This window comes from Ursus arctos, unplaced genomic scaffold (genome assembly GCF_023065955.2).
Source record: "Ursus arctos isolate Adak ecotype North America unplaced genomic scaffold, UrsArc2.0 scaffold_14, whole genome shotgun sequence".
Classification (NCBI taxonomy): Eukaryota; Metazoa; Chordata; class Mammalia; order Carnivora; family Ursidae; genus Ursus; species Ursus arctos.
In genome coordinates, this window is record NW_026622808.1 from 38,214,846 (window position 1) to 38,240,974 (window position 26,129).

The 26,129-nt window shown below is 37.5% G+C and overlaps 1 protein-coding gene across 1 annotated transcript in view; it reads right to left on the bottom strand.

The window, feature by feature from the left end:
- The window catches only part of ERC2 (ELKS/RAB6-interacting/CAST family member 2), a 791,328-nt gene that overhangs the window by 338,236 nt on the left and 426,963 nt on the right, over positions 1-26,129 (bottom strand). The window contains exon 11 of the mRNA XM_044384924.2: positions 22,376-22,569. Coding sequence (XP_044240859.1) covers positions 22,376-22,569 — 194 coding nt within the window. The remainder of the gene's footprint in view (positions 1-22,375; positions 22,570-26,129) is intronic.

A 26,129-nucleotide genomic window follows, 5' to 3' on the forward strand; every position in this document is an offset into this window, starting at 1 on the left:
TAATTTCTTATCAGAGCTAACCAGGATAATCCTCCCATCAAGACAAGAACAAAAACAAAAACAAAAGCAACTCCACCATTATTTGGCTATAAGATTGTTTCCCAAAACTATGTCACCACCAATCCCTGTCAGCCCTTCCAAGCATCTTCTCTTTTTACCACAGAAACCTCAGCAAATAGTCTGTTTCTTACATCAGGAGATACACACACAAACATACAAACATTCATACACACACATACATATACATACACATACATATATTTAGTTCACACACACCTACTACTCATCCTTACTACACACAAAAACATACATGCACATATATATTCATATTTCTTTCATACACACACACCCAAGCAGTGCCTGTGAGAGCATCTCTCCTTTAGGCAAAGGCTCTATCCATTGTATAAAATAGACACCAAAGGAGACTAAAAATCGTCTGAAACTCTGTGAAGACAGACAGACAGACACACAAGAGGAAGCCTGCTCTCACATTCCTCACACAGCATTCAAGGAAACCATTTACCCAGTGAACAGCTGAGGTCTGGGAAATACTGGAAGTTGTATAAAGTTCCTACAGGATGATGATGAATGACTCTATTAAATGTAGCTGTCATGTAATTTAGAAATGAGAAATAATTTAAACTCACATCGTATGGACTAATTCTCCTACACTACTAGGTGATAACTCATATTAAAATTTTTTCACTTTTAAGAGAAAAACATCACCAATATTAATTAGATGAATATGAAAAATATTTAAGATTCAAGATAAAGCAGAAGAAAAGGAATTCATGTGCAAAAACAGTGTTTTGCTCTATTAGTGTCTCAACCTCATATTTTTCACTTTAGGCAATACTTCCTATTACTAGTAAGCTCATTTGCTAATATAAACACTAAATTCTTTCTGGTTGCATCTTATAAAATGAGGATTCTTCACCATCCAAAGAAGAAATTGGAAGCAAGAAAGATTTTCCCCTTTCCCAACTGAAGATACTGAAAACCCCTATAAATTTAACATATCCAAGTCCAGCCCATAAGAAAAGCAACATTCTACTAGAAAATAATGCGTCAGGGCGCCTCGGTGGCTCAGTTAGTTAAGCAGCTGCCTTCGACTCAGGTCATGATCCCAGGGTCCTGGGACTGACCTGCTCAGCGGGGAGTCTGCTTCTCCCTCTGCCTCTGCCCCTCCCCCCTGCGCTCTCTCTCTCTCTCTCTCAAATATATAAATAAAATCTTAAAATAAAGAAAATAACGTGTCAAATTCTTACTAAATTTGGTACCATTGAACCCAAGTCCTGTATTTTTAATTAACTGATTTTCTTTCCCATTTGATTTTTCTTTTTCTTTTTTTAATACATTTTAATTTGGATCTTCCAGAAAACCAGACTATTTCTTTATGTCCTGAATGTAGAAGGGAAATAACTCTAGCTTTCTGGACTATTGGGATTTAATTTCTATATTGTTGTTTGGTGGAAATTGATTAAAAGAAAAGTCCTGGCAACACCTGAACACATGATGGCTTAAAAAAAATCACAAGTTTCTCACTGACTGAACTGTTGCGAATGGAATATTTTATGATACAGATTTACAAATCTCTATGAACTGGAAGCATTTCCTGGGCAATTAATCAAGGGGAACTTTTATGTAAAAACACATCTCGATTGAGCTATTCACAAACAATCCCACAAGCTGCAATGACTAATTGTAAGTCTCAGACCTGGGCAGTTTGCTGAAATGCCTTTCTTCAGGCCATTAAAAATACCATGACAACATACAAATTCAGCAAGAAGAATAAACTAACTATGGAAAGTTACAATTACAGCAAGGAATTATTCAAAGTATGTGACCCTTGCACAAAAAATGATGCACGTTTATTTGATACTGCAGACTCTCCTCTATTTTTTCCCCCTTTGATAGGTCTGTTGTAATTCCTCCCAACATTAATGAGATATATGTGCTAAAAATGAATAGCTGCTAACTCTAGCCATCTGTGCATTCCTGGTACAAATAAAATTGAATGTCATTACTACCCTATTGGATTTCTTGGTAATGCTCTTTGCTGATAAGAACTTTGAAAAAATACCAATGGCTTTTTTTCTTTTTCTTACTCATACAAAGCATGCCCATTCCCCTTGCTACATAAAGGAGTCTATTCTACTCTGAATCCAGGCAGCCACTGAGAGGTGGGGTAAGATAAATCCCTGCTTATCAAGATAACTGTTTCCCCACTCGGTATAAATGGAGACAAAGTATAGCCAGACTCAAATGATTAAAATGGCCAAATTCTTAGCAGGTTAACTCATTACTTTTCATCCTTCTCTTGCCAGCCCTGAAAGCTAAGTAGCTGTCTTAACAGCCTGCAGCAATCACTTCCAAACTTCACTTGCCCTACAGCTATGCTAAAACGGAGTTAATTCATTTTCCCTTTATGAATTACTGACTGTCAAGAATTTGAGAAAGGTCCCAGGCTTTAATGGAGACCTCTGAAAAGAGAGACCATGTGCTAGAGAACCCAAGAAGGCATGCTGGGGAGCCAGAAAAGCAGGAAGATTAGAAAGGCACTGGTCAGGAACTGGAATACACACACATAGATGTATGTACCAGAAGAGAGGCTCATGGGACCATCTCCAAACATAGCCAAGTACATCCTCTGTGAGAACCAGGAACATAGAGCACCACAGGCCAGGCAGTTACAGCTTTGCTTCTCTGAGCAGCCAGCCAGTTGATCTTCAGCAAGCCAAACCTTGCTAAGGGCCCCTTCATCCACCCTTCTGAGAGGTGTGTGTTACGTCTTGCTACAGAAGACCCAAGGGTCTAATGATCAGGTGGATCACTTCTTCCTCTCAAGCTGTTCAGAAGGCCGTGGTACTTGGGATCCTCTCATAGATTTGATCATTAGATCTAGTTTTATATGACATATGATGACAAAACTGCTAAGAATATTTATTAGCTTGGCTAACAACTAAAGAAAAAAAAGGTAATCACAGCTCTCTGGAGAGGCTTTTAAATTTCATTTTATGGCATTATAAAATGAGGCCATACCCTGAGCATTTAAATGGGCAAATTATTTGGTTGGAAGTGGCTCAAATTTTGAAGTTCAGTCACATCAGTAGACAAAAGCTAAGAAAATATTCAAGGTAAAGTCCATTTCTAAGGTGGCTAAAACATCACCAAATGAGGGAAGCATCTATTTGATACAAGTGACCATGTGTGTATTCAGAGAATACAGTATATATCTTTGGTGTCAAGATTACACTTTGAAAAAGTTCTAAATATTACCAAACTGTTCCTAATCCTACCTCATAGCACCCCCAAAACAGTAATGCCAATGTAAAACTGTCAACTGGTAATTTATTCGTAAGCAACATATTTAATTACAACAGTACAAATTCATGTACTTTTCCTGAGGCATAATTTTGTTAAATCTATCACCCTTCCAACTTACTAAAAAATGCCGACTGTTGTGTTTTTAATAGAACACAGCAAATGCAAGTGTAAAATTACTTGTACACAAGAGAATATAAAAAATCATATATCTAATAAAGGTCTAATATCCATAATACGTAAATAACTTTTACAACTCAATAATGAAAAGACTAATAACACAATTAAAAATGGGCAAAGACTCTGAATAGACATCTGTCCATGGAAGATACACAATTGGCCAATAAGTGCCTGAAAAGATGTTCGTCATCATTAGTCCTTAGGAAAATGCAAATCAAAACCACAACGAGATACCACATCGCCCTTCCAGGATGGCTATGACCAAAACGACCAGCAATAACAAATTTCGGTGAGAATGTGGAGAAACTGGAACTATTACATGGTACTAGTGGGAATATAGAATAGTACAGCCACCATGAAAAACAACTGGGCAGTTCTTCCAGAACTTAAACAGGATTACCATATGACATAGCAATTCCACTCCTAGGTACATACCCAAGAGAATGAAAACAAATACTCAAACAACAACTTGCACATGAATGTTCATATTAGCATTCTTGAGAATAAATAAAAAGCACAAATAGCCCAAAACTTGAACAATTAATGAATATATATTTAAAAAATATGGTATACTCACATAATGGAATCTTATTCAGCAATAAGAAGGAATGAAATACTGACATATGCCACAGCATGAATGAACCCAAACACATCATGCTCAGTGCAAGAATCCAATCACAAAAGACCACATATTATATGATCCCATTTATATGAAATGTCCCAAATATGCAAATCCATAGAGATGGAAAGTAGATTAGGGGCTGGGGTGGGGGGATGATTGGAGAAATGAGTGTGAGTGCTAATGGGTACAGTGTTTCTTTCTGGGGTGATTAAAATTTAATTCTGTAATTGGTGGTGATGGTTGTACAACCTTGTGAATACACCAACAACAATTAAATTATATATTATAAAAGGGTATGTTATTGTAGATTAATTATATCTTAATTAAAAATTATACATGCTCATAATAAAAAATTAAACAGTACAAAAGTGTTTGTGAAAAGAAAGGTTATATTTCTCCCCTTCTACCTCCGCAATAACCATTCCCACACTTAAACATTTTTTGTCAATCTTTTCAGAGATTTTTGCCCTTATTACAAGGTTGTTGTGGGGATTAGAAAAAACATTTCACACCAGTGTTTTCTGCACAGAGGCTGGCCCATGGAAAGTGCTTAATGAGCAGCAGCAAAGTTTTCTAATTCCTTAGAAATTAAGAATTATCCAAATTATAAAAATATAGGGTCTTTAGAAAGGTCTTGTGTGCTTTTAAACTTCACAAAATTTTGTTGATTGATAAAAAAAATCTACAAATAACACTTAAAATGTAGAGAAATTGAGGAAAGCAATGTTAATCATTCTACCCAAAACCTCTTCATTTTAGAGGACTGAACAAAAATAAAACATCTATGAGAGATGAGAAGGTAAACCGAAGTGGCAAACAATAAACAGAAAAGAAATCCCCCTCTCCCCAGCAGCTCTAAGAACTGAGAAGCTAATATAGATCCTTTTTATCAGGCACACAGACAAAGTTGTTAAACCTTCAAAGTTTAAAGTTTAAAACTTTAAAAACAAAACAAAAAAACCCACCCAAGCTCTGCAGGAGGAAGACACTACATTTCGATGGCATGATACCTACCCTTTGACCTAGCCATAATGATGAGGAAGAAATGATTCCATACTATGATGACCGCCTGGACAAGGGTACTAGTACATGGGTTTGAATTCTCAGCCTCTGTTATGTGCTGCCAACCCTCCCACATGCCTCAGATGAGATCAAGGGAGATACAGATACTGTGCTACAGAGAAGACCATCTCTCTATCAGAGAGTTTTTTTTTGTTTGTACTGGTTTTTTCTTTATTCCAAAAGGAAACTCATCATTTATCACCAAAAAAGGCCTTCATTTCTTTTCAGCTTTTATGCTGCTGGGATTCTCTGATCACACTGTGTGGGGCCATGAAGAACTGTCCCAAGAATGATTCCTGGAAGAAGCAGAAAACCCCTCCTGGAAATACATCTTTTCTCTTGGCTGCTTCCCCAGAATTCCCCACTGGGAACTGTCTTCAGCAGGCAGGAGGATGGATGGCCTGAGGTCTTCCCCCACCTCTGCCGTCCATGTTTCTTGAAGCCCATCCAGAGCTGATGACTGTCTCTAGCCTACAAAGGCGCTGCTGCCTCCATGGAGTCCCACTCACCAAGCCCACTCAAACTCACTTCAAAAAGAGGAATTCCGCATTCCTGCTCAAGAGAGGGTGAAGACTCAGACTAGCAGCTCAAAAAAAAAAAAAAAAAAAAAAAAAAGGCTGCAGAAACTGCCAATACAAACAGCTTCTCAACTTCCATTATAAGAGGTTTTCATCAATGCTTGGAATCCTTTGTGTTATAGAAATAGTTTTCCACCCCAAAAGAAGCACATTAAAGAGTGGTCCCTATGCTATCAGGAGTTAGTGGGCCAAACCAATTTATCCTAGCACAAAACTTCTCACTGTGGAATAGAATGCAGTGGTTGATTCTGGGTTCTGGAGTCAGAAAATTTGAATTTGAATCCTGGTTCCACTAATTAATAGCTGTGTGACAACAGGCTAGTTACTTAACTTCTCTGAACCTGGCTGTCCTCATTTCACAAATGGGACCAATAATAGTATCTGCTCTCTTGGAGTTGCCATGAAGAAAATGTGTGATCAACTCTAAAGAATATAGCATCATGTATAGCACCAAATATGCACTTAACTCTTTTGTTTTCTCTCCTACTATAACAGCAACAATAACTACAGACTGCTTGAGCAAAAAATCTCTGCCACCACACCTTTATTTTCTTCCTGCTATTAGAGTAGCATTTTATTTATTTGTTTTTCTGGCCGGCTGGCTCTTGTTAATTTCTTGTTAGTTTCTTCTAGAAACTAAAGGATAGATATACAGGCGTTGATTTTTGTGTTTTGTCTGTTTGCTTGTTTTATTAATTCTCCTTGCTCTCTTAAGCCTGTTCCTCCCTCTTCACCTCTAGTGCTACCACCTTCTTTCAGCACCATTGTTACCTCTAGCTTAGGCTACTACTGCCTACCTCTCTAGCACTGCAATGCTATAGAGTTAATCCTTCTGGAGGATATTGTTGCTTGCTGTTCCTAGACTCAAAAAGTTCAAAGTCTTGAGCTAAGCACTCAAGGCTTTCCCTATCTTGGCAAACCCTTACTGCCCATGTTTCTCCCTATTCCAGAGCTTAAGCTACAGAATCCCCTACCCTCTCTTCCAAGCGTTGTACCTTCTCACTTCTGTTGCCTTTGCTCATGCTCCCTATCTAGTTCTACATCTGATAAAATTCTTTCCATTTTTCTGGTCCAATGCAAATACCATCACATTCACAGAAACTTTCCCGAACCCTCCACCTTCTGAATGCCCATGACATTCATATTGAATGTGGCACACTCTGCCATAGGTAATGCCTCTTTGTCCAATTTCAGATTTTCATTCCTATCTGCCTACTTAGATACAGCTACCTAGTTATCCCAAAGCATCTAAAACACAGCTTGGACAAAACCTCTCTGTTCTTAGCTCCTGCCATATTTTCCACACCTGTTCCTACATCCTGCAACCGTTAGGCAGGGATCTCAATCATGTAGGCAGGTCTCACTAAACCCAGGGAAAGCTGAGAAATTAGACTTCCTAAGAAGGAGAAAAAAAAAAGGTATTTCTGCTGGGTCTCACAGAGAAGGGTATGGGAAAGCCATCTAGGGTCCAAGATAACTCTAAACACAGAGCTGTTTTTATTGTCCTGTATAAAAATAGCTATCTAATCTTCCACCACCCTGTTGACTTGGATCGCCTCTATGTAAGCTTCGATGGCTCACATGCCACCTGCACATCTTTCTATAGCTTCTACTCATAATTTCTATCCCCTCATAACTTCAGTTCTTCACAATTCACTCTATTAATTCATTCTACAAATATTTATTAAGTGTCCACTATTTTACAGGCACTGGGTGGATAAGACAGGTCCTTTCCAGCTGGAAGTTCCACTCTAGACTACAGGACAGACGTTGAATAAGAATTAAGACTGTGCTTCATGTTCTAGTGGGAAGTTACATAAATTTATAAGAGACAAACCTAACCTGGGCTGGGCTAGCTCCAGTGAAAGGCAAACAGAGGAAGTGACATTTAAACTTCACTTGACCTAGAAAAAAGTAAAGTTATATCCATACTTCATACCTTACAGTAAGATAAATTCCAGATGGTTCAAAGACTAAATGCAGAAAATCAAACCATAAAAATATCACCCCCCCAAAAAAATCACAAGGCAACTGTTCTTATAGTAAGAAAGAGGTTTCTAACTATGACACAAAATTCAAAAGATATAATAGAAAAGACTGAATGTATTTGACTATATAAAAATAATTTTTAAAACTTTCTGTATAACCATTAGCAAAATTTTAAAAAAACCAAATTGGCAGGAAGGAGCATTTTAAACTCAAATCAGACAAATGGGTAATTTTTCTACTGTATAAAGAACTTCGAAAAATAAATACAAAAAAAACCACAAAAGAATATGACAAATTATGAAGATATTTAAAGATGCCCCATTTTCACCTGTAATAAGATAAAAGCAAATGAAAACTATGTTTAAATGCCTTTGTTTTCTTTCCATATTGACAAAGATAAAAAAGCTTGAAAACTACACTGCACTGACAGAGTTAATGGGGAGAGAGGTACTCATATATTACGATAGGACTATAAATGGTTTAGTCTCTGTTAAGAGGAAACTAGCAAAATTAGAAAGGTATTGGCCTAGCAATTCCACATCCAGAAATTTATCCTACAGACATATTCATATACGTATGAAATTAAGCCTATTCAAAGTTATTAATTATAGCAGTCTATATGAGAGGAAAAAATCTGAAACAACCTAAAAGTTCTTCAGGAGGAGACTGGTATGATGGAACTGTATGCAGAAGTAAAAAAGAATGGAGAGCTTTTATGTATGGATATGGAAAGATCTCAAAGACATTTAAAAAAAAAAGAAAATCAAGGTGCAGAACAGTGTGTATTCCGTTATACCACTTGCGTAGGTATCATACTATAAATCCTATCAATTTGCTTCCATCTTTCTAGATGCTGCTTCTAGGAATAAATAGTTCAAGTTACACCACAATGCCTGGTACTGAGCAAACATACAATTACTATTTGATGAAAGTGAGTAAGTTAATGAATAAAGTAAATAAATGGATAAGGAACAAACTGCGTACTTGGCCTAAACTCAACAGAAGGTCTTTTTATGCACAGATATGGAAAACCTGTGGCTGAATCTTAGCTATTTTGTTCCAGAAGAATCTAAAATACATCCTTAAGTAAGACAAAGATTGCTTTTTAATAAGCATAAGATGAAACTTTCTAGATTCAGTTATTCATATCCCTCAGGAAAGAAGCATTCAGCAGAGTAAGATTGTTTTCAACCTTTCCCTCAAAATCTCTCAATGGCTTAAGAAGAAAAAGCCTTGAAGTCATTATTCCAGCAACTGAATTTTCTAGAACTAGGAAAGATGAGGAGGCTGCCTGAACAGATCACCTCTCACTCCTCTCCTGCATGAACCCCCTACTCTCACCCATTACTCTTGTCATGAAAACCTTCATCACAACAACACCACTTAATGAACATCTGCTGTGCTCCATGCCCAAAGGTGCATTCTGACCACAAGCCTAGGAGGGATGAGTATAATACATTGTCTCCATTTTACAGACATAGGAAGAGGCTTTAATTCCTGTGGACGTGTACCCAACGTGGCCACAGCAATGAGGATGTTGCTTCTTAAGATGGTACTTAGTTTTCTACATGTAACATTCTGACAATAGATAGTGGAAGAACCTGGATTACAAGTGAAATACTAATATAAAGTAGGAACAGGTCTGGGACAGATGACACACATGAAATCCAAGAGTAGTGCTTCTTTATCTACTCAGGAATCCCTAAAAGCCCCTGCTTTGCATGTTTAGGTGGCGGAAGAGCACCCACACTCACCAGAGTGATAGGACACCTATGTGCCAATTGCCCAGTGAGTGTTTCTCACCAAGGCCCACTCATCACAGGTTATCAGAAGATTCTCCAGCTATTCATTATTATAACCAACTCATTCTCTCCACGGTAATTATCTGTGAGCAACATATCATGCTGTCCTTGGAACCATCAAACTGACATATGATTAAATAGCAGAGGGCTCTGAAGTTAAATTTAAAACCACTCTCTTACACTTCAACTCACACATCACATCGAGATCTGTCCAGCCATGGGAATATGCCAGTTGACCAACACCAAAGGCCAGTGAGAGACTATTCCATGACTTCACGTTCCCATCTGGGAGAAGTTATGGTTATGTTCTCAAAACTTTCTAAAGAGATTTTCCCAGAACCTGAAGTAAAATTTTGCAAAGAAATTCACTGCCTGAAGTTCTGCTCCTGCCACACATTAAAATGTCTCAAGAGTTGCTTATGTTCACCGTGCGTCTTCACAATTATGTGTGGGGTCTCACATGAAATTAGTATAATTCGTCCACACATGGTGAGGATCACACACTTTTCAACTATCATTGGAAAAATTATTGCAAAACATAAATTATTGTACATTCTGCTCTATTTATAACAATAAGAATAATGCTTATATTAACAATGTTACCAACTAGAAAAAACTGGAAGAGAAGGTCAATGGGCAAGCTAGAGTTAAAACATAAGTCTCACTGCTCTTGGACAAAAAAAAAAAAAAAAAAAGGCAACAAGAGATTCTTCAAGGGGAAATTTCTTTCCATTCCCTGACTCACTCTATAATTTCTAGAATTAAAGTTTTTCTATGAAAATAATTCTATACAGTTCCCTTTATTTTTGCAGGAGCTGCAAATTAGGAAAAAACTTTTTCCCATCCTCAATAAAATAGTTGCACCCAAAGCAAAATCAGCCAATTTCTGTCTTCCCATTCTAGTTTTCATATTTCTTTAGCTTTATATTGCAATTAAACTTCACCTGTATGGTAGTCACTGAATTTAGAGTAAAATTTAAAAGAGCAGCAAATATTAAAATTATCACAATTCCTTACAAAGAAATTTCCAAAGCCTTTGTTAGATATATTAACAATAAGGTATTTTGTTCAGAGAAACATACACAGTACCTACTCATTTTTAAATAGGTCCCTCCAAAATGTAGGCTTCACAAAAATGTGAAATTACGCAGTGTGAAAATTCCAAGTACCTTTACCCAATACGGAAGAGAGTCCCAGTCACTAGTTGGATAGGTTTTCCCTACAACTTGAGCTGGTATTGTGGGTAATGAAGTGATAGAATTCACATTTCATAAGAAAAGCCATATAAAGGAAATAGATATTATTTTTCTAGAAAGTGATTTATAATAATACTGAGAAACTATTTTTTTAAAAAATTCCTTTCCCTTCTCAACATTTACAGAAAAGGCTAACATATCTTGAGAGATTTACTATTTGCTGATATTCATCCATATGGTTGTACCAACCAAAAGCCAGGAGTAGAGGAGGAACAGGGGGTGGGTTGGGGGAGGAGAATTTTGAAAAAAACACAAAGGAATGGTTAACCCTACCAACTTGGCATCTCTTCTTCTGGGGCCAAGACTTATTAGGCCTGCCTGGGAATATCGCTTGATTTTACTGTCATTGTCATTGTTTTAACGGATCTGCAGGTTGAGAATGGTTTTACTCATCTCCAAGGAACCTCAGAAGCATACCACAAAGCATTTCAACTACAATGCAAATTGTATTCCCTCTGTCTTCTTCACATTCTAGAGGATGCAGAGAGAGAGAGCCAGAGCAGCCACTCAGGCAAAAGTTAAAAAGTAAAAATAATACAGAGCATAAAGCCCTAGTTCTACAAATTGGAGCTGGCTCAGCAAAACATTAGCCATGGCAAGTCCTACCAAGGCCAGGTCGGAAAGGTGCAAGAACCAACCCCTGGCTACACCTCAAAGGTTCAAAAACATTTCCAAATATAGAACCCACTTTATGTTTGCAGGAGCTGTAAATCAGGGAAAACAACTTTTTCCATCCCCAATAAAATATTTGCACCCAAAGCAAAATCAACTGATTTCTGGCTTTCTACCAGTTCTGCTTGGGCATAAAATTTTCTGACACTTCACCAGAAATGTCAGCATTAGTATAAGGCAGCTAAAAGAGGGAAATAATTTTCTGACCTGTGGATAACCTCTTCAACCCCAACAGGAAAAGGAATTTTAAAAAACACCTGAAACCCAGTTTTTCCAGTTATTAGTATAAATGGGACAAACTATTTTTCTTAGTGGCCAAATCCTTCCTTATAGGAAGTGCTGGTCTTTGAATTCACTAAGGGGAGGGGTCATGTCTGTTTCACTGCTATATTCCCAACACCTAGCACTGACTCTCCCGCATGCAGAAGGATTTCAATTAACAGTCAAGAAAAGAGGGGGAAGGGGAGGGAGGGAAAGAGAAAGCAAAGGGAAGGAAAAGAGAGGAAGATGGAAGGAATGAAAGACAGGAGAGAGGTAAGAAGCGAAGTAGGGAGATAAGAAAGGAAGGAAAAAGGGAAGGACGAAAGAGCAGAGGAGGGAAAGAGAGAGGGAGAGAGGGAGGAAGAAAATGAAATACATCTAGAAGGAGATCTTTTCTCCTTTCATTTGTGTCTTTATTTTTCTTGAACTTTGAAGTATCCAGCTTGATAAAAAGATAATCATATCTTTTCTTAGGGCTTCCTGTCTGAAGCTATAAGATCTCCAGGGCAGTCAACTCTGCCTCCAGAAAGAGCCCACCAGCAACTCTCCATGGGGACCGAGTAGAGGGTGGAAGGAGTGAGATGAAGCTAATGGAAGTTCCTCTCTTCAACAGTCATTTATTCAACACACAGGAGTGTGACTCCCATCTCCAGTGTGTGGTACAATACCCCATGGAGCTGGAGACCCAGCCAGTGCTCAAGAAGGCCACCATCTACTAGGACACACAGTGCCTAATTTGAGGTAGGATATAACACAGGCCGGGGGATAGGGTCAGATAAAGCTCTAAGGAGATCAAGGCAGAGAGAAACTGCTTCTGCCTGAGGGGCTCAGGGAAGTTGGAGAGTTAACACCTGAGAAGAAACCAGCCCAAGGAGGGAGAAGGGCTGGAGGGGGAGGGAGGGCATGAATCTCAGGGCGAAGACAGAGGCTGGCTGCACAGGAGGCAGGACAGTATTTCCCCAAAGTGCTTCATGGGATATATTCTATGAACCTCATATCTGGGAAACCATGGATCCCACACAATTGCATAAATGTCCCTACTGTGGGCCTTCTCAAAGATTTTAATGCAATTGTAGCAGAAGTGGCAAAAGATTCCATTTGTATATCAGAAAGGACTGGCTTTTGGGTGAAAAAAACAATTTATTTACTTACTGGCTGCATTAACTTAAGCAAAATATTTAACTTTTATGAACTCCAGTTTTCTCTTCTCCAACATGGAAGAACTGACAGTCCATCATATAGTTGTTTTGAGTAAATACCATATAAAAAGTTATTAATTCAGTGCTGGCACTTAGTTAATGACCAATATTATTACTGCTGCTTCTACTTCTGTTATTTCTTTTATGATTAACATCAATGTGCGTCATGAATATAAAAATGAAGAATGTCATATACATTATTTCTTCAAGGAATTTGTCAGTTTTTCATCAGCTGTATTTTTAGAAATGCCAGGCCAGCATATAATGCCAGGCCTAGCACACAGTAGGTACTGACTAGGTATTCGTGGAGAAAATGGGGCAAGAACTGACCTTAGCAGAGAGCAAATTGCAGGACAGAAAGGGAATGCTCTAAGCAAGTTGTTTCTCATTATTTCTTTGGGCAAAAGGGCTCTGAGGTCCTAGAGTAATGACTTCATCCTTTGCTAAAAGAATGAGAGACTGCGAGTGCAGTACTGAACTCTGGGGAAACATCACAAAGAGTTTATTTTGGTGGAAATGTTTGAAGTGACTCTGTAACAATGAGCTCATGCCTGCTGCCAAGGCACCAGCCACAAGCTGGAGCCTGCTTGCCAGGGAGATGCACACAGCCCATCGCCAATTCCACCTCTGTAGGACATAAGCAGGGAGGATCCCAGAAGACCTACTCCAAAGACAACTCCTTCCTCTCCAAGAGGGGATACTGTGGCACAAACTAGGAAGCAGCTGACCCAGCATCCAAAGTAAATCAGAGAGGCTGGAAGAGCCCAGAAAGGCCCGAGCCTTCTGGTTTTACTTGGTCAACTCTCTGGCAGGATTTTGAAGTGAATCCCAAAGGATACTTTTTCTTTTTTGGGGGGTCAATTACTACACATATTTATCTAGATAACTTCTTCTGTTATAAGCCACATGCTAATTTCACATATAGTTCCTAGAAAAGAGCAAACTTCACATAAACCCTCCCCCCAGAGTGCAATGCAGGGATCCAATTAAATCTCTACAGCTTCCCACTGATTTTTGTGTAAAGAGATTCTTGACAAAAGTGGAGTTTTCTGGAGTGAGAACCTGAACAGGTTTGGAATATGACACTTGCATTTTACCAAACCAGATCCTTATTACATGTCCACCTGATTTCAAGCAGAGTCTACACAGAGTTTGAAAAGGAAATGAGGCCACTTTAAAAAGTAGTTGGAGAGGAAGATTTCTCATGGAGTCTAGCACAGAAAAATAGACCCAAGAGTTAGTCAAGTTTTCAAACTTCAGATTGGGAGGCAGGGAGGTGCAGGGCACACTACAAAATTCTACAGTAAGAAAGACCATACATTTTTTTAAAAATATGTGATATGTGTATACACACATATATGTGTATGCATACACACATAAATACATGTATTTCAATTGTGAGCCATATAAAGAAATAACATGGGCCAGAGATCCCGTATTCAATTCAATTGTTACATTTCATTTGTTTTCCCTTAAATATTTTTTTCTTTTTTAAGTTTTTATTAAATTCCAGTTAGTTAACATACAGTATAATATTAGTTTCAGGTGTAGAATTTAGTGATTCATCACTTACATACAACACCCAGTGCTCACCACAAATGCCTTCCCTAATACCCATCACCTAGTTAGCCCATCCCCCTGCCCACCTCCCCTCCAGAATTAGTACATTTCATTTTATTTTAACTGGTAAACTTGGAAGTAGTTGGAAAAAAAGCAGAGTCAACTCTGGAAACTTGTCAGAGCTCAAGAAAGCTTCCAAGACCTATACATATTTTTGTTCCAGGAAAGCAGGGTTGCCCAATTTCTCTTGCACTAAAAATATAACAAGAGACTGTTGACAAGGATTGCACATTTTCTCCATTGTGTTCATTTGGGGCAAGAGATTAAATGATATTAAAATGATCTGAATCTTGATTTGACCATACAGTTCACACAACAAGACTTGGCCTGAACATTTTACCAAACACAAACAACACACCAAGCCCCTTATAGAAAGACCCCTTATTACCCACAACCTCTCCCAGCCCTAATCCTGCATCCTGTCTTCTGAGAGTCAGAGTTCATGTTCATTCACACGAAACAGGAAAAAACTAAATACTACACAGTACAGTTTCTGACACATAAAACACAGCAGAATGCCTGTGGACAACATCTAAAGGTCCTGGCAGGGAGCCTCAGGTATAATAGCCAAAGTGGTCCCTGGTCTCAAGGGCTTCAATATCAACAGGTGCAGATTAGGAGCAGCAGAGGGAAGGCAAAAAGAGAAAGAAAACAAAAAGACAGGCAAAGAGAAAAGCTTAAAGCTTCATTAAAGTAGTGGATCCAAAACTTGGAGGAAAGATTTGGATGCCATGGGGCCAACCTCCTCTTCTCTCACCTTCATTATGATGTCTCTATCTGCACATAGGGGCACCAGAAAGTGAATTAATAGTTATTAGTTTTGGGTGAGAGCAGTTCTGTTTAGATCACTGGAGAACTCTTGAGAATGGGCTCCCTTCAGTAAGATGAAGTTCAAGGCAGTTGCTGTGGGACACCCAGTGTGGTATGCGGGAACAGCAGAGATGTGGTTTCATTTTCAAGCACTATGAGCCACAGGGATTGGGAGCAAGCAGTGGGACAAAACTGGTACGTGGACAGGAGGTCTCACTTTGAAATTATCTGCTGTTAGCATAAATGCATTGGTTTGGTGGCTTATGTGATGAGCAATGGACAGCATAAAGAGGTGCAGATACTAAATAAAGAGAAGAAAATAACATTGCTTGCCTCTCAAAAGAGCGACTACACTGGCTAACAATTTGAGTCTTTTTTTTTTTTTTCCAAGACTTCGTAGCCCAAATCATACAATGAGCACCTTCTGGTAAATTCATTGACTGAATGAAGAAATCACTAGATAGTACTGCATATTATTATAAAGAGAAGTCTTGCTTGACTCAAAGGAGAACCAATTACTGACTTGGACTCCTATCTAAGAGGAATCAAATCTGGGATGCATTTCTAAAACAAAATATTCATTTTGCTTCTTAATATCAGGGTGTACATAGTCAATGCTAAATCTAGTTTTACATTTGGTTCCATATGCTGTGCCCTAGGTAATTAAAGTATGTCTTACAGCTAATAAAAATGAAGTTAAAAAGTCAAAAACCAAAACAATGACAGGAAATAACATGTGTGTACAATATGTTACCAACACACTGATAATTTTCAAAAGTGACTTCAAAAAAAAGTATCATAAATCTTTCAAAACATAGTGATTTATTAAGCAAAAAGTCTGAGTGGTTTGCACTATTAAATTTAGCATTTGAGTTGCTGTGTCACAGGCAGATCTTTTGTTCTCCTAGGTTAAATTTAGCATCCTGGATTTTGTTTTTTCCACTGCAACATATTTTATCATCACACAGTCAATCTTCTGAGATGCTCAGGAGAAATGCTCTAGAATTTCACTCTGATTTCTCTTACTGGTTGTATAATCTGGGAATCAAATGTATCGAATAATCCAACAGTGATTTATTTCCCATCTTCTTCTTTGCCCTTTCCCACCTATACAGCTTTCTTATAAAATAAACCTTCCCTAGGCATGGGATGAAATGGGAAAAAAAATGTGGTGGCCAGAGGAAAACCATTTCAGAAATGTGTTTGTTAAACAAGTGCAAGCAATAAATTGAGCTTAGGAGGGAAAGGCGGTTAGAAGAAAAACTGAAAGTACTGACCTGAGAGTCAAGCTGATTGGAGCAAGGGTGAAAGCAGCGATTTGGAGGATAAGCAGAAAGGAAAAGGGATAGCAAAAGAGAATAAAAGGAAGGAAATGCATTAGTTTTAAACATACAGCCAACAGATGTTATATTAGCAGGTTTTATAACCAAATGAAGGACAATAAAGCAACTTTTATCTGATATTACCCCAAAAAGCCCTGGGCACACACTATAAGCTGTTCTGTTAAATATCACACGTAAGAAACCAGTATCTGCTCTCACGCATTATCACCGTAAGCACTGGTGTAAACCAGAGGTGTGCTCCAGCAACCCAATAGCAGAATTTGCCCTTTTCTGGAGGAATATTCATAAGGGAAAGCTCCTATCTGTGTCCGTACAAAATTTTATTACTTAATAAACTGAAGTGGAAGTTATTAAGGTATTAGAGCTAGTGGTAAGCACTGATGTCGGAAAGCTTTTATTTGAACCAGTAAGTTGGATGGTTATATCTTATGAGATATTCTTCCTTCCTCCTTGAAAACCAAAAGGAGCTGAACAGTTTGGCTTTCCGCTCAGATTTCCATTTTAGGCACTCACAAAGTACCGCACATAGCAATAATCAAAGACACTGTGAGCAGGGCTTTGGGTGAGGTGCTGCCTGCCTATCAGCCTCCCAAGAGAGGACAGAGCAACTTCCAAACCTGAGAGTAAATTTTTTTCAGTTGTGAAAATGAGGATCAAACTTCATCACTGAAAATATCCAGATGCTTAATAACTTATTTGTGCAAAAATATTTAACATGCCCTTCTAGTTAGTCAAAATAATAAAGTCCCAAATCCAAGCAATAATTAAAAGAAAAAAAAGTCATGATCTTCTTCAAGCTACCACAGGAGCATACAGTGGGCATTCATTTTGTGAACCTATATAATGTTCTTTGTAAAAAACAAAGTGGATGAACAAATACGTGACCAGCTATCTGCTCAGGGGGACCCCACCGTTCCATACTACTAAGAAGTAATTTTAGGGGCATTTGATGGGCTCAGTCAAAAGAGTATTTGATTCTTGATCTCGGGGTTGTGAGTTTGAGCTCCATGTTGGGTGCAGAGATTACTTAAATACATGAAACTTGAAAAAATTTTTAAAAATAAGAAGTAATTTTAAGCATTTCACAGAGGAAGGAAAAACAAAACAAATCCTCAGGAGAAAGCTTAAACAAAAACATTTCAAATGAAAATGGTGTTGATCATAATGTTAAAAATCAAAGAGAAAATTCAGGATTAAACACGCGGTAAAAGCATTGGTCCAATAATCCTTTGTATCTGAAATCCCCTTGCACATTGTTTCGTGATCATTAACACACAACTGATTAAAAATAACTTAGATTGGGCCATGATCATTATGGGCACTTTGGCCCTAGCTGTTGCTTCAAATTCTTCTGGATCAGAGAGGTATATAAAACTGAGGTCCATGGCCAAGCTTTAGAGAATCCTAAATTGAAATAGCAAGTAAACATTTAAGATTAGTGCCTTTTCCAAGGATTCCTAGTTTTCCTCAAATTCCCAAAGGCATCCATGACATCCATGACCTTCCTCAAAGGGTTGCTAGGGATGATGCAAAACTATCTGCCACTTGTTTCATTGAAATTTCTTCACTTTACCAAACATAAATGGATATTTCTCAGCAAGAAGAGTTTTTATCAAAATAAACAGAACTGGTATCACGTTTCTTCAATGTGCCATGAGACTTCTAGAACATAGTACCATATTTTTCTACATAAAGCTTCAGTTTACATCTTGTTAAAAGTGTTCTGAAAGGCATCAAAGAAATTATGTCATCACATTACTGAAAAAATTCAGAAGGAAAAAATAACAGTCTGTTTCTCAACCTTAGATAAGGTGCTTTTAGGCATCTAAGATAATTTCTCAAATGTCCGAATGTCTGATGGCATCACTCCTTGATCCAGATAATCTAGTGCTGTTTTCTATTCTGATGTTATGTCTTTGGAGCAGAACCCCAAGGCACATGTGCTCCTCTCCACAGTGGGGAGGGATGTGATCAAGGGCTTGATTCGGGCATTCCCTGTCCCCTAGACAAATACCAACAAATCCCCTATCATATTTAGGATAATTATATGAACGGTCACCTGACTGATACCTTCCTGTGGCTGAGATGCAGAAACCTAGTGGCAGCAGGCCTTGTTTCACAAGAGATCTGTTAACTTCTCTCTTTCCCCTAAGGCAGAATTAATTCTGAAACTCTAAATAAAACTCAGAGCACTTGATGGACACTGACACAAAACGACCACATATTTCACTCCCTCTAACGTCTGATCACCTATCTGATCATATAGCAGATGTGGTATCTAGCACCAGTGATCAAATAAATACTTCAGCCTGATTGGGACCAACTCTTAGGGGTATGCTCAAGGCCCTTCACCCACCTCGTGTCAAACCTCCCCAGAGTCCATTCGCCTGCTGTCCAAGGCAGAAGCTCCCTGCTGAGCCATCAGCATCAAGTGCAAAAGTTTATAGGAAAAACTGCACATGGGGACCACACTGGAGCAATATGCATTTTGAAAAGCAAAATCTTTTATGGTGATGTAAAACATCATTCACGTGGAATTTAAGAGGTAAATGCATCCATATAAGTGCCAGGCATATGCTATTTGGAATGTATACATTGTGAAGAAAATAAAAAATGGGAAGATGAGCAGAGTAGAAAGCAAACAAGAATTGCCCTCTGAGAGAGAAGTAGGCCAGCATCAGTGTCATTTGAGTTATGCTATTCCTAACCCTGAACCTTTTGTTGCACATGACTAAAGTTCGGAATATTTTAGAACACTCGTTGCTTTTAAAAAGAAGTCTTTTCACTCTGGTAGGTCACATTACAGACCAGGGACCACAAATTTATTTCAAATTCAATTTTTTGGTTTTCAGAATCACAAACTTAATTGCAAACACTCCTCCATGACTCCAGAATGGAGATATATGTCACATTGCTAAGAAATCTTTAGTTCCCAACATTATGAGGTAGGAATTTTGTAGTTTAAGCCAGAAAATAGAGATACTGCCCAATTTGAAAAGGGCTGCCTGACAAACAAGGAAGATGTTTTGGTCAGAATACACACGGAGCCCGGCAGATAATGCTTCAGAAAGGCAGGCTGAGGCTGAGCTCGGAAGTTTTCCCAAGAAACTTCCCCTCTTACTTTCCGCCCCCTCAACTACCCCCAACCTCCTTTGGGGCCTGGACTGGGGCTGGGGCTCAGACATTTCCCAGACTATGTTCTGCTGCTGGACCCAAGATACCAGCAGGCAGAGAACTGGGACAGACTCAAGTCTCACCACACGTTTTATGAATTACAGTGCCTGGGAGGCATCAGCTTTAAGGAAAGGCAAAGGCAGAGATAAAGAAAATGTGCAGAAAGTACATAAAGATAAATGCCTGTAAAATCACTGTTGTTTTAATGCATTCCATATTGAGGATATAAAAATGTGAATATTCTCGATGATTTAATGGCACTAGTGTCCAGCTAAGACCTGTTTGTCCAACTGGATGATTAAGCTATTTTTATGCAAATATTTATAGTAGCTGATCCTTATTTTTTCAGTTACAGTTCTGGGGAGCTGGGTTAGCGCAGAAAAATGCCTTCAAAATGTGGGGCACATCACTTTCTCTCATGAAAGCTAATAAAAATGAGACAGATCTCCCGTGGCCCAGCAGCAATGCCTCTCTCTCTCTGCAGGCTATATGACTGTTTAGTGCTACTGGACTAAGTTCTTCCTTCTGGCTCATTGTTGGACAAGATTGTTCTCTGTCACTAACCTGTTAGACCTGGGTTCAAATTCTGACTTTGAATCTTATAAACTCTGAAAACTTTAGGAAGTTATTAATCTGTATAAATCACAGTTTTCTTATCTATAAAATGAAGATAATGATACTTTCTGTGTTGTTCTGTAAGATTAAATGGTATATGGTATTGCAGGTCAAGTGCTCGGCAGACTACCTGATATACACTGTGAGCATAAAATATACATAATCTATTATTATTATTGTAATTACTATTATTAATATTATCTAGGGCATTGATAATATTATGCCCTTTAGAGGCTCACAGCTTCTCAGAACAGCAGACTAGGAGTCAGGAAACATACATTATAGTTTTGCCTATTTCTGACCACAGGACCAATCTCCAGGAGGTAATTCAACCTTTCAGGGCCTCAGTTTTCTCACCAATAAAAGAGATGTGATGATAACGTCCCTGTGATCTCACATTAGCTTGTCAAGAAAAATTTTGGTCCTAATATATAATTACAAAGTAGACATGTAGATACATCTAAAATTAACAGTGTTTTTAAGAGCCAATAGACTGAAGAACATTCCCACATTTTAAAATTAAAATTAAGCTTTTAAGGATTTTAATTTGTACACTTATCTCAGGAAAAGAAATTCTTGATTTAATCACTAAAATTGGTCACACTGTATAAAAATCCAGTTATCATCAAACTAATACTAAGATTTTTAAGTGAAGTATTTATTGATTTACAGTTTGAATATATTAAATACTATGCTTGAAAATTTAAGAATTGACCTATCCATTTAATACATGGCCACTTAATATTGAGAATTTGTTTTAGCATTCAACTATTCCTAATGATGTAACTATCCCACCAGGACTTGGCACCTGAAAAGTATGATACATTTTAAAAGACTGTTAAAGATTCACTTCTAACAAGATTTAGGGTCACACAGCTGGCACAAAGCAGAAGCAAAATTTGAACCCAGGTCTTTCTGTCAGTACAGCCCATGATCTTTCCACAGGCCACAGAGAGCTATTCTGCATATATCTTAAAGTTCTATCAGGCCTCACAAGTGTCTTGATCAGAGATGGCAAACATTCACTGATTTATTCAAAATTTGTTGATCTCTTCCATATGGACTGAATCTAGGAAAGACAAATTCTGCCTTATTGCTGAACCAATAAGAAATCCTCAGAGGTAATGGAGTTATGTAAGATTATTCAGACATTCTTTTCTTATATGAAATACAGGAAAAAGCATTGATAGAAAGCTTATTTTTAGAGTCTATCTTATACATAAATACAATATGGATATGATTTATCTGAAAATCTAAATACTCTGGAACCCTGATATAACCTTCTTTGTTTTTAGACAGAATTTGCTATCAGGTAGGCCTGCCTTAGACCCTATTCAAACATATTTATTTAACAAATGCTATAAGGTCCTCTAAAAAGATACATCCCAAGATGAACTTGTTGTGGTGTGCCAAAACACATCCAAAGGATATGAGCTCCTTTCTCCTTCTTCTATCTTGAACGAATTGCCAAATATATTCTTTGCTTGAAACAGACCTAAACCACAAATGCCTGTCTTTCATGGGAAAAACAAAACAAAACAACACTAAGGTTTCAAGTAGTCATAGCCTCAATTTCTCACACACTTTGCTGGCACACATGCTAGATGAGGGACATCACTCAAGAACTTGGCCATTACTTTCTTAAACACTTAAGAAGTACATAAGCCCTCAAAAGATAAGCCAATTGCCTTCTTGAGTATCCCACAGAAACATAACATCATCCCTAACAGGCCCTATTCCTCATACGTAACTCGTTTCCAACTTGAAATATGAATGTGCATTCCAAATCCACTACGATCTGTGATGGGCAACTAAGCAATCCATGTTCACTCACTGCTGACAATTCACAACATGACTGCAAAATTTACCTCTCAAGTTCTGCAATCTTCTTGTCCTTGTCATTCTTTTCATTCTCCACCTCCTTGAGGATCTCCAGCAACCGGTCAACTTCCGCTTGGGCCTTGCCACACTCATCACGGTAGTAAGATGCCTCTTTATCAAGTTGTTTTATTCGGTCTGCAAACTCGGGGTTCATCCTGGAGTCATCTTCAATATTATGAGCCTTCAACATTATATTTTTAAAGAATGTAGTTAAGACAACAATTTAGAACAATAGATAGTGCAGTCACCAATGGCCCATAAATTATCTTTGGAGAAAAAATAATAACCATCAAGAATTATGGGTATACTGTCAGTTAAAAGGCAAAATGGAAAATCGCATATTTCAGTTACCTTAGAACAATGTTAATTTTAAATCATATTACGGTTTCACAGGAGAGTTTCTTTTATTGTTAATATTTTTGTTGCATTAAATGTTACTACTTTTGGGGTTTTTTTCCCCCACCAAGAAATGGGGATTGGGGGGGGAGACATCTTTATTCCTGATGCTTTGGCAAGCAGAACTAACATAATTCAACTCCTCACAGGTAAGGAGGTGATTCATACCAATAGCTTCCTTTTCCAGTAGAGAAACTGAGACAAAACAATATTAAATTATTTTTCCAAGAACCATCGAGGGTATATGTAAAGCCAGGTAACACGTAATAGACTGGTTGACTGATCACTGAACACTTCATCCCACTGAGAAATTTCAGCAGAAGATATAGGTTGAAAGAAAGACTTGCAAGTGAAGAAGGGCTTTCCAGCTAACAGTCATACCCATAAATTCTTGTTCTCTTGATTAAATTTAACCTGAACCAGGAGGAGGATGAGCTAATTCATGAACAAGCACACAGACGAGAATCTGCAAACACATGCATGGATAGGTGGCAGCTTCTCACACAAGAACATACACAGGCAACAACACAGCAACAACACTGCAGAATAATTTGCAGCCAAAGTATTTGCGGTTTTATGTGTCTGAAAGTGTGTTACGGCTTTTTTTTTCCCAAAATAAACTTTTGGCTGAAATATTCTCAGACAGATGGAAATAACACTGCACTGCAATGTTTTGCCTACCCCTTGTTTCCCATTATTCCTAATTGACTTCTTCAAAGAGTAGGCAGGGAAAAAACAAGTAGTTTAACAACAGTGCACATTTAACAGAGAAAGTTCAGAGAAGTCATATATGTATGTATCTCCAAAATCCATGTGTGAAATCATACAATGTTAACAATTTATTAGGACTTAAGTTGTTCTGCTGTCTTGCTATGTAAAACAGATGTTCATTGTGTTTTTATATCTTTTTGTTTAATTTCAGGGAAAAAACAAGGCAAGCAAGCTACAGCTACTGTGGGGTTAAATGAATCATGCATGGTTAGAAAAATTAATACTAATACTACTGTTACAAGGTTGACAGTTTTGCAATGATTTAGTTGAAAAAATTAAAAAATTAGTATAAAAATAAATTTCTTATTTATGACAAAATAATCATTTTAGAATAATATTCTTGCATGTAACATATTATTTAAGCATGAGGATAGGAGGAAAATAATCTGCTTTCATGTTCTTTAAGAGTTCCTTATTCAAGAAATAAACTCAACTATGCAAAAAGAACTTGGAAAAATTTATCAATTCAACATACTACTATCAGGTACTGGTTTATTCCCTTTTACCAACATTTCTCAGAAAGCACTTATTTTTATTTACTTAGTATATACATTAGATTTCATTCTAATAAGATTAGTGTGATTTTTCAGTATAATTAAAATAATCTGAAAGAGAATTTGAGCTAATATGCCTTAAGAAGTTTATTCTTCTAATAATTATATTTTAAGTTGAAGTAATGAATATCTAAATTTGTTAATCTCCACTTTTAAAATGTAGAGTTGATATTCTACTTTAAAAGAAAATAACTAATCCATATACTTATTTCTATTTGTGATAAGAATCAATTCATTACTCTTGTATCAGAAAAGCACTAAAATATAGTCTTAAAAATTCCTAAGAAAAAGAAAACAAAATATTGATGTTAATTCTCTTCCATTTTATGCCATATTACCATTATGTTATGGCAGCGAAAAAGCTTTTCATGACATTTTCTCAAACTACCTGACCAACAATATTAAGATCTTTAAAAAAGAATTCATGAACTGAGCTAGAAACACACAAAACAAATATAAATATGCTTTGATTGCATGTTTCTGATTTAAGATTCCTTTCTTGACTCTGATTTAAAGATTCACAAAGAGCTAGCAGTTCAGTTAGCCACTGTGCTTTATTGTGGTTGTTTTTATTCTTATGATTATTATTTTCATTATTTTAAATAAATGGGTACACAATTACTTGTTGTGAGACCTAGATTCTAAATCTAGCCCTGTGTCTTATGACTACTAAGGGCAAAGGAGTTAGCCTCTCCAAGGACAGCAAAAGCTACCATACGACACACACGGGGAAGGTATTATTCATTTGTGTTATTATGAGTATTATTTTATGATATGCATCCCACCAGTGGGGCTTGTTATACAGCTAAGTTAATAGGTTTATTTAGTTTCTTATCAAGATTCTACATATGTCTTAGAGAAGTCTCCCTGCTAGGCTTACAGAGAAAGCAGTCTGCTGGTGGATGGGTATCTGAGCACATTCTTTATTTTAGCTCTGTGAAGGGAAGATAACCCAAGGCCAGCTTTCGACACTAGGTGAAATTAGATGAGTTGGTAGTCATTTCAACCGAACAAATGAATATGGTTAAAGGACACATGGGATGTTCAGAAATACAGAAAGCCTAGGAAAAGACATGCCTCAATCTAGACCACTGTTGGCCTCATGTGATATTAAAGTTAGATCATGTTATCAAAACAGATCACAGCCAAGTTTACAGATAGCTGGTATCTCTTAGATAATACTTATAGGTGCTGTTCCTCTTAAAAGGAATAGCAACCACAAGAACACCTTTGAGTTAAATACATCTCCATATCAATGATAGGTGCAAGAATTCTTCAAAAAGTTATTTAATAAATGTGTAAATAGATGGCTCTTAAAATTTGTAAGTCAATAGAAAGCTTTAAAAAAGAGTCATATAGAGATAGATGAGTAATAGTTGCTTCTGGGTCATCACTAGTATCCATGTGAAGACTCAAGGCAGGAGAGTTTCACATGACGGACAGCTGGTGAGTCCCCCAACCAACGCTAGTAGTGGGGGCAAAAGTCTCCACAGAATTTATAAAAAGTATTGCAGGTGACCACCTCTATTCAGCTTGAATCATAACTTTTCAGAGGATGGGCTGAAATTGTTAACCAGTGTAGCATGAGTGTGTTATACTATGGTCTACAAACATAAGGGTTATACTATACTAAAGAAATACAGGAAGAAATTGAGCTTACAAAGCAATGCTTCCTTCCACGTTAAAAGGCCAGAGCTTCCTCTAAAAATGAAGTGAAGGAAGCACTTTATTTGCATTTAGCAATGCCCTTGCCTTTTCAAATTATAACGTGGGTTCTTTAACCTAGAATGGCAGCTCCTAATGGTGATTAAAAGTAGACAACAGAATTGGACCTAATATATTTTAGACACTGCAGAAAAAAAAATATATATATATATTTGAATAATCATTATCTGAACAAGTTCCTACCATGGCATTCTGACCCATAAAACTAAAAATACACAGCAATTATTTCCCCTTATGGATCTGTTGACTTGAAATTAGCTTCCCCAAAAGGTGGGGAAGTGACTGACCATTTCAT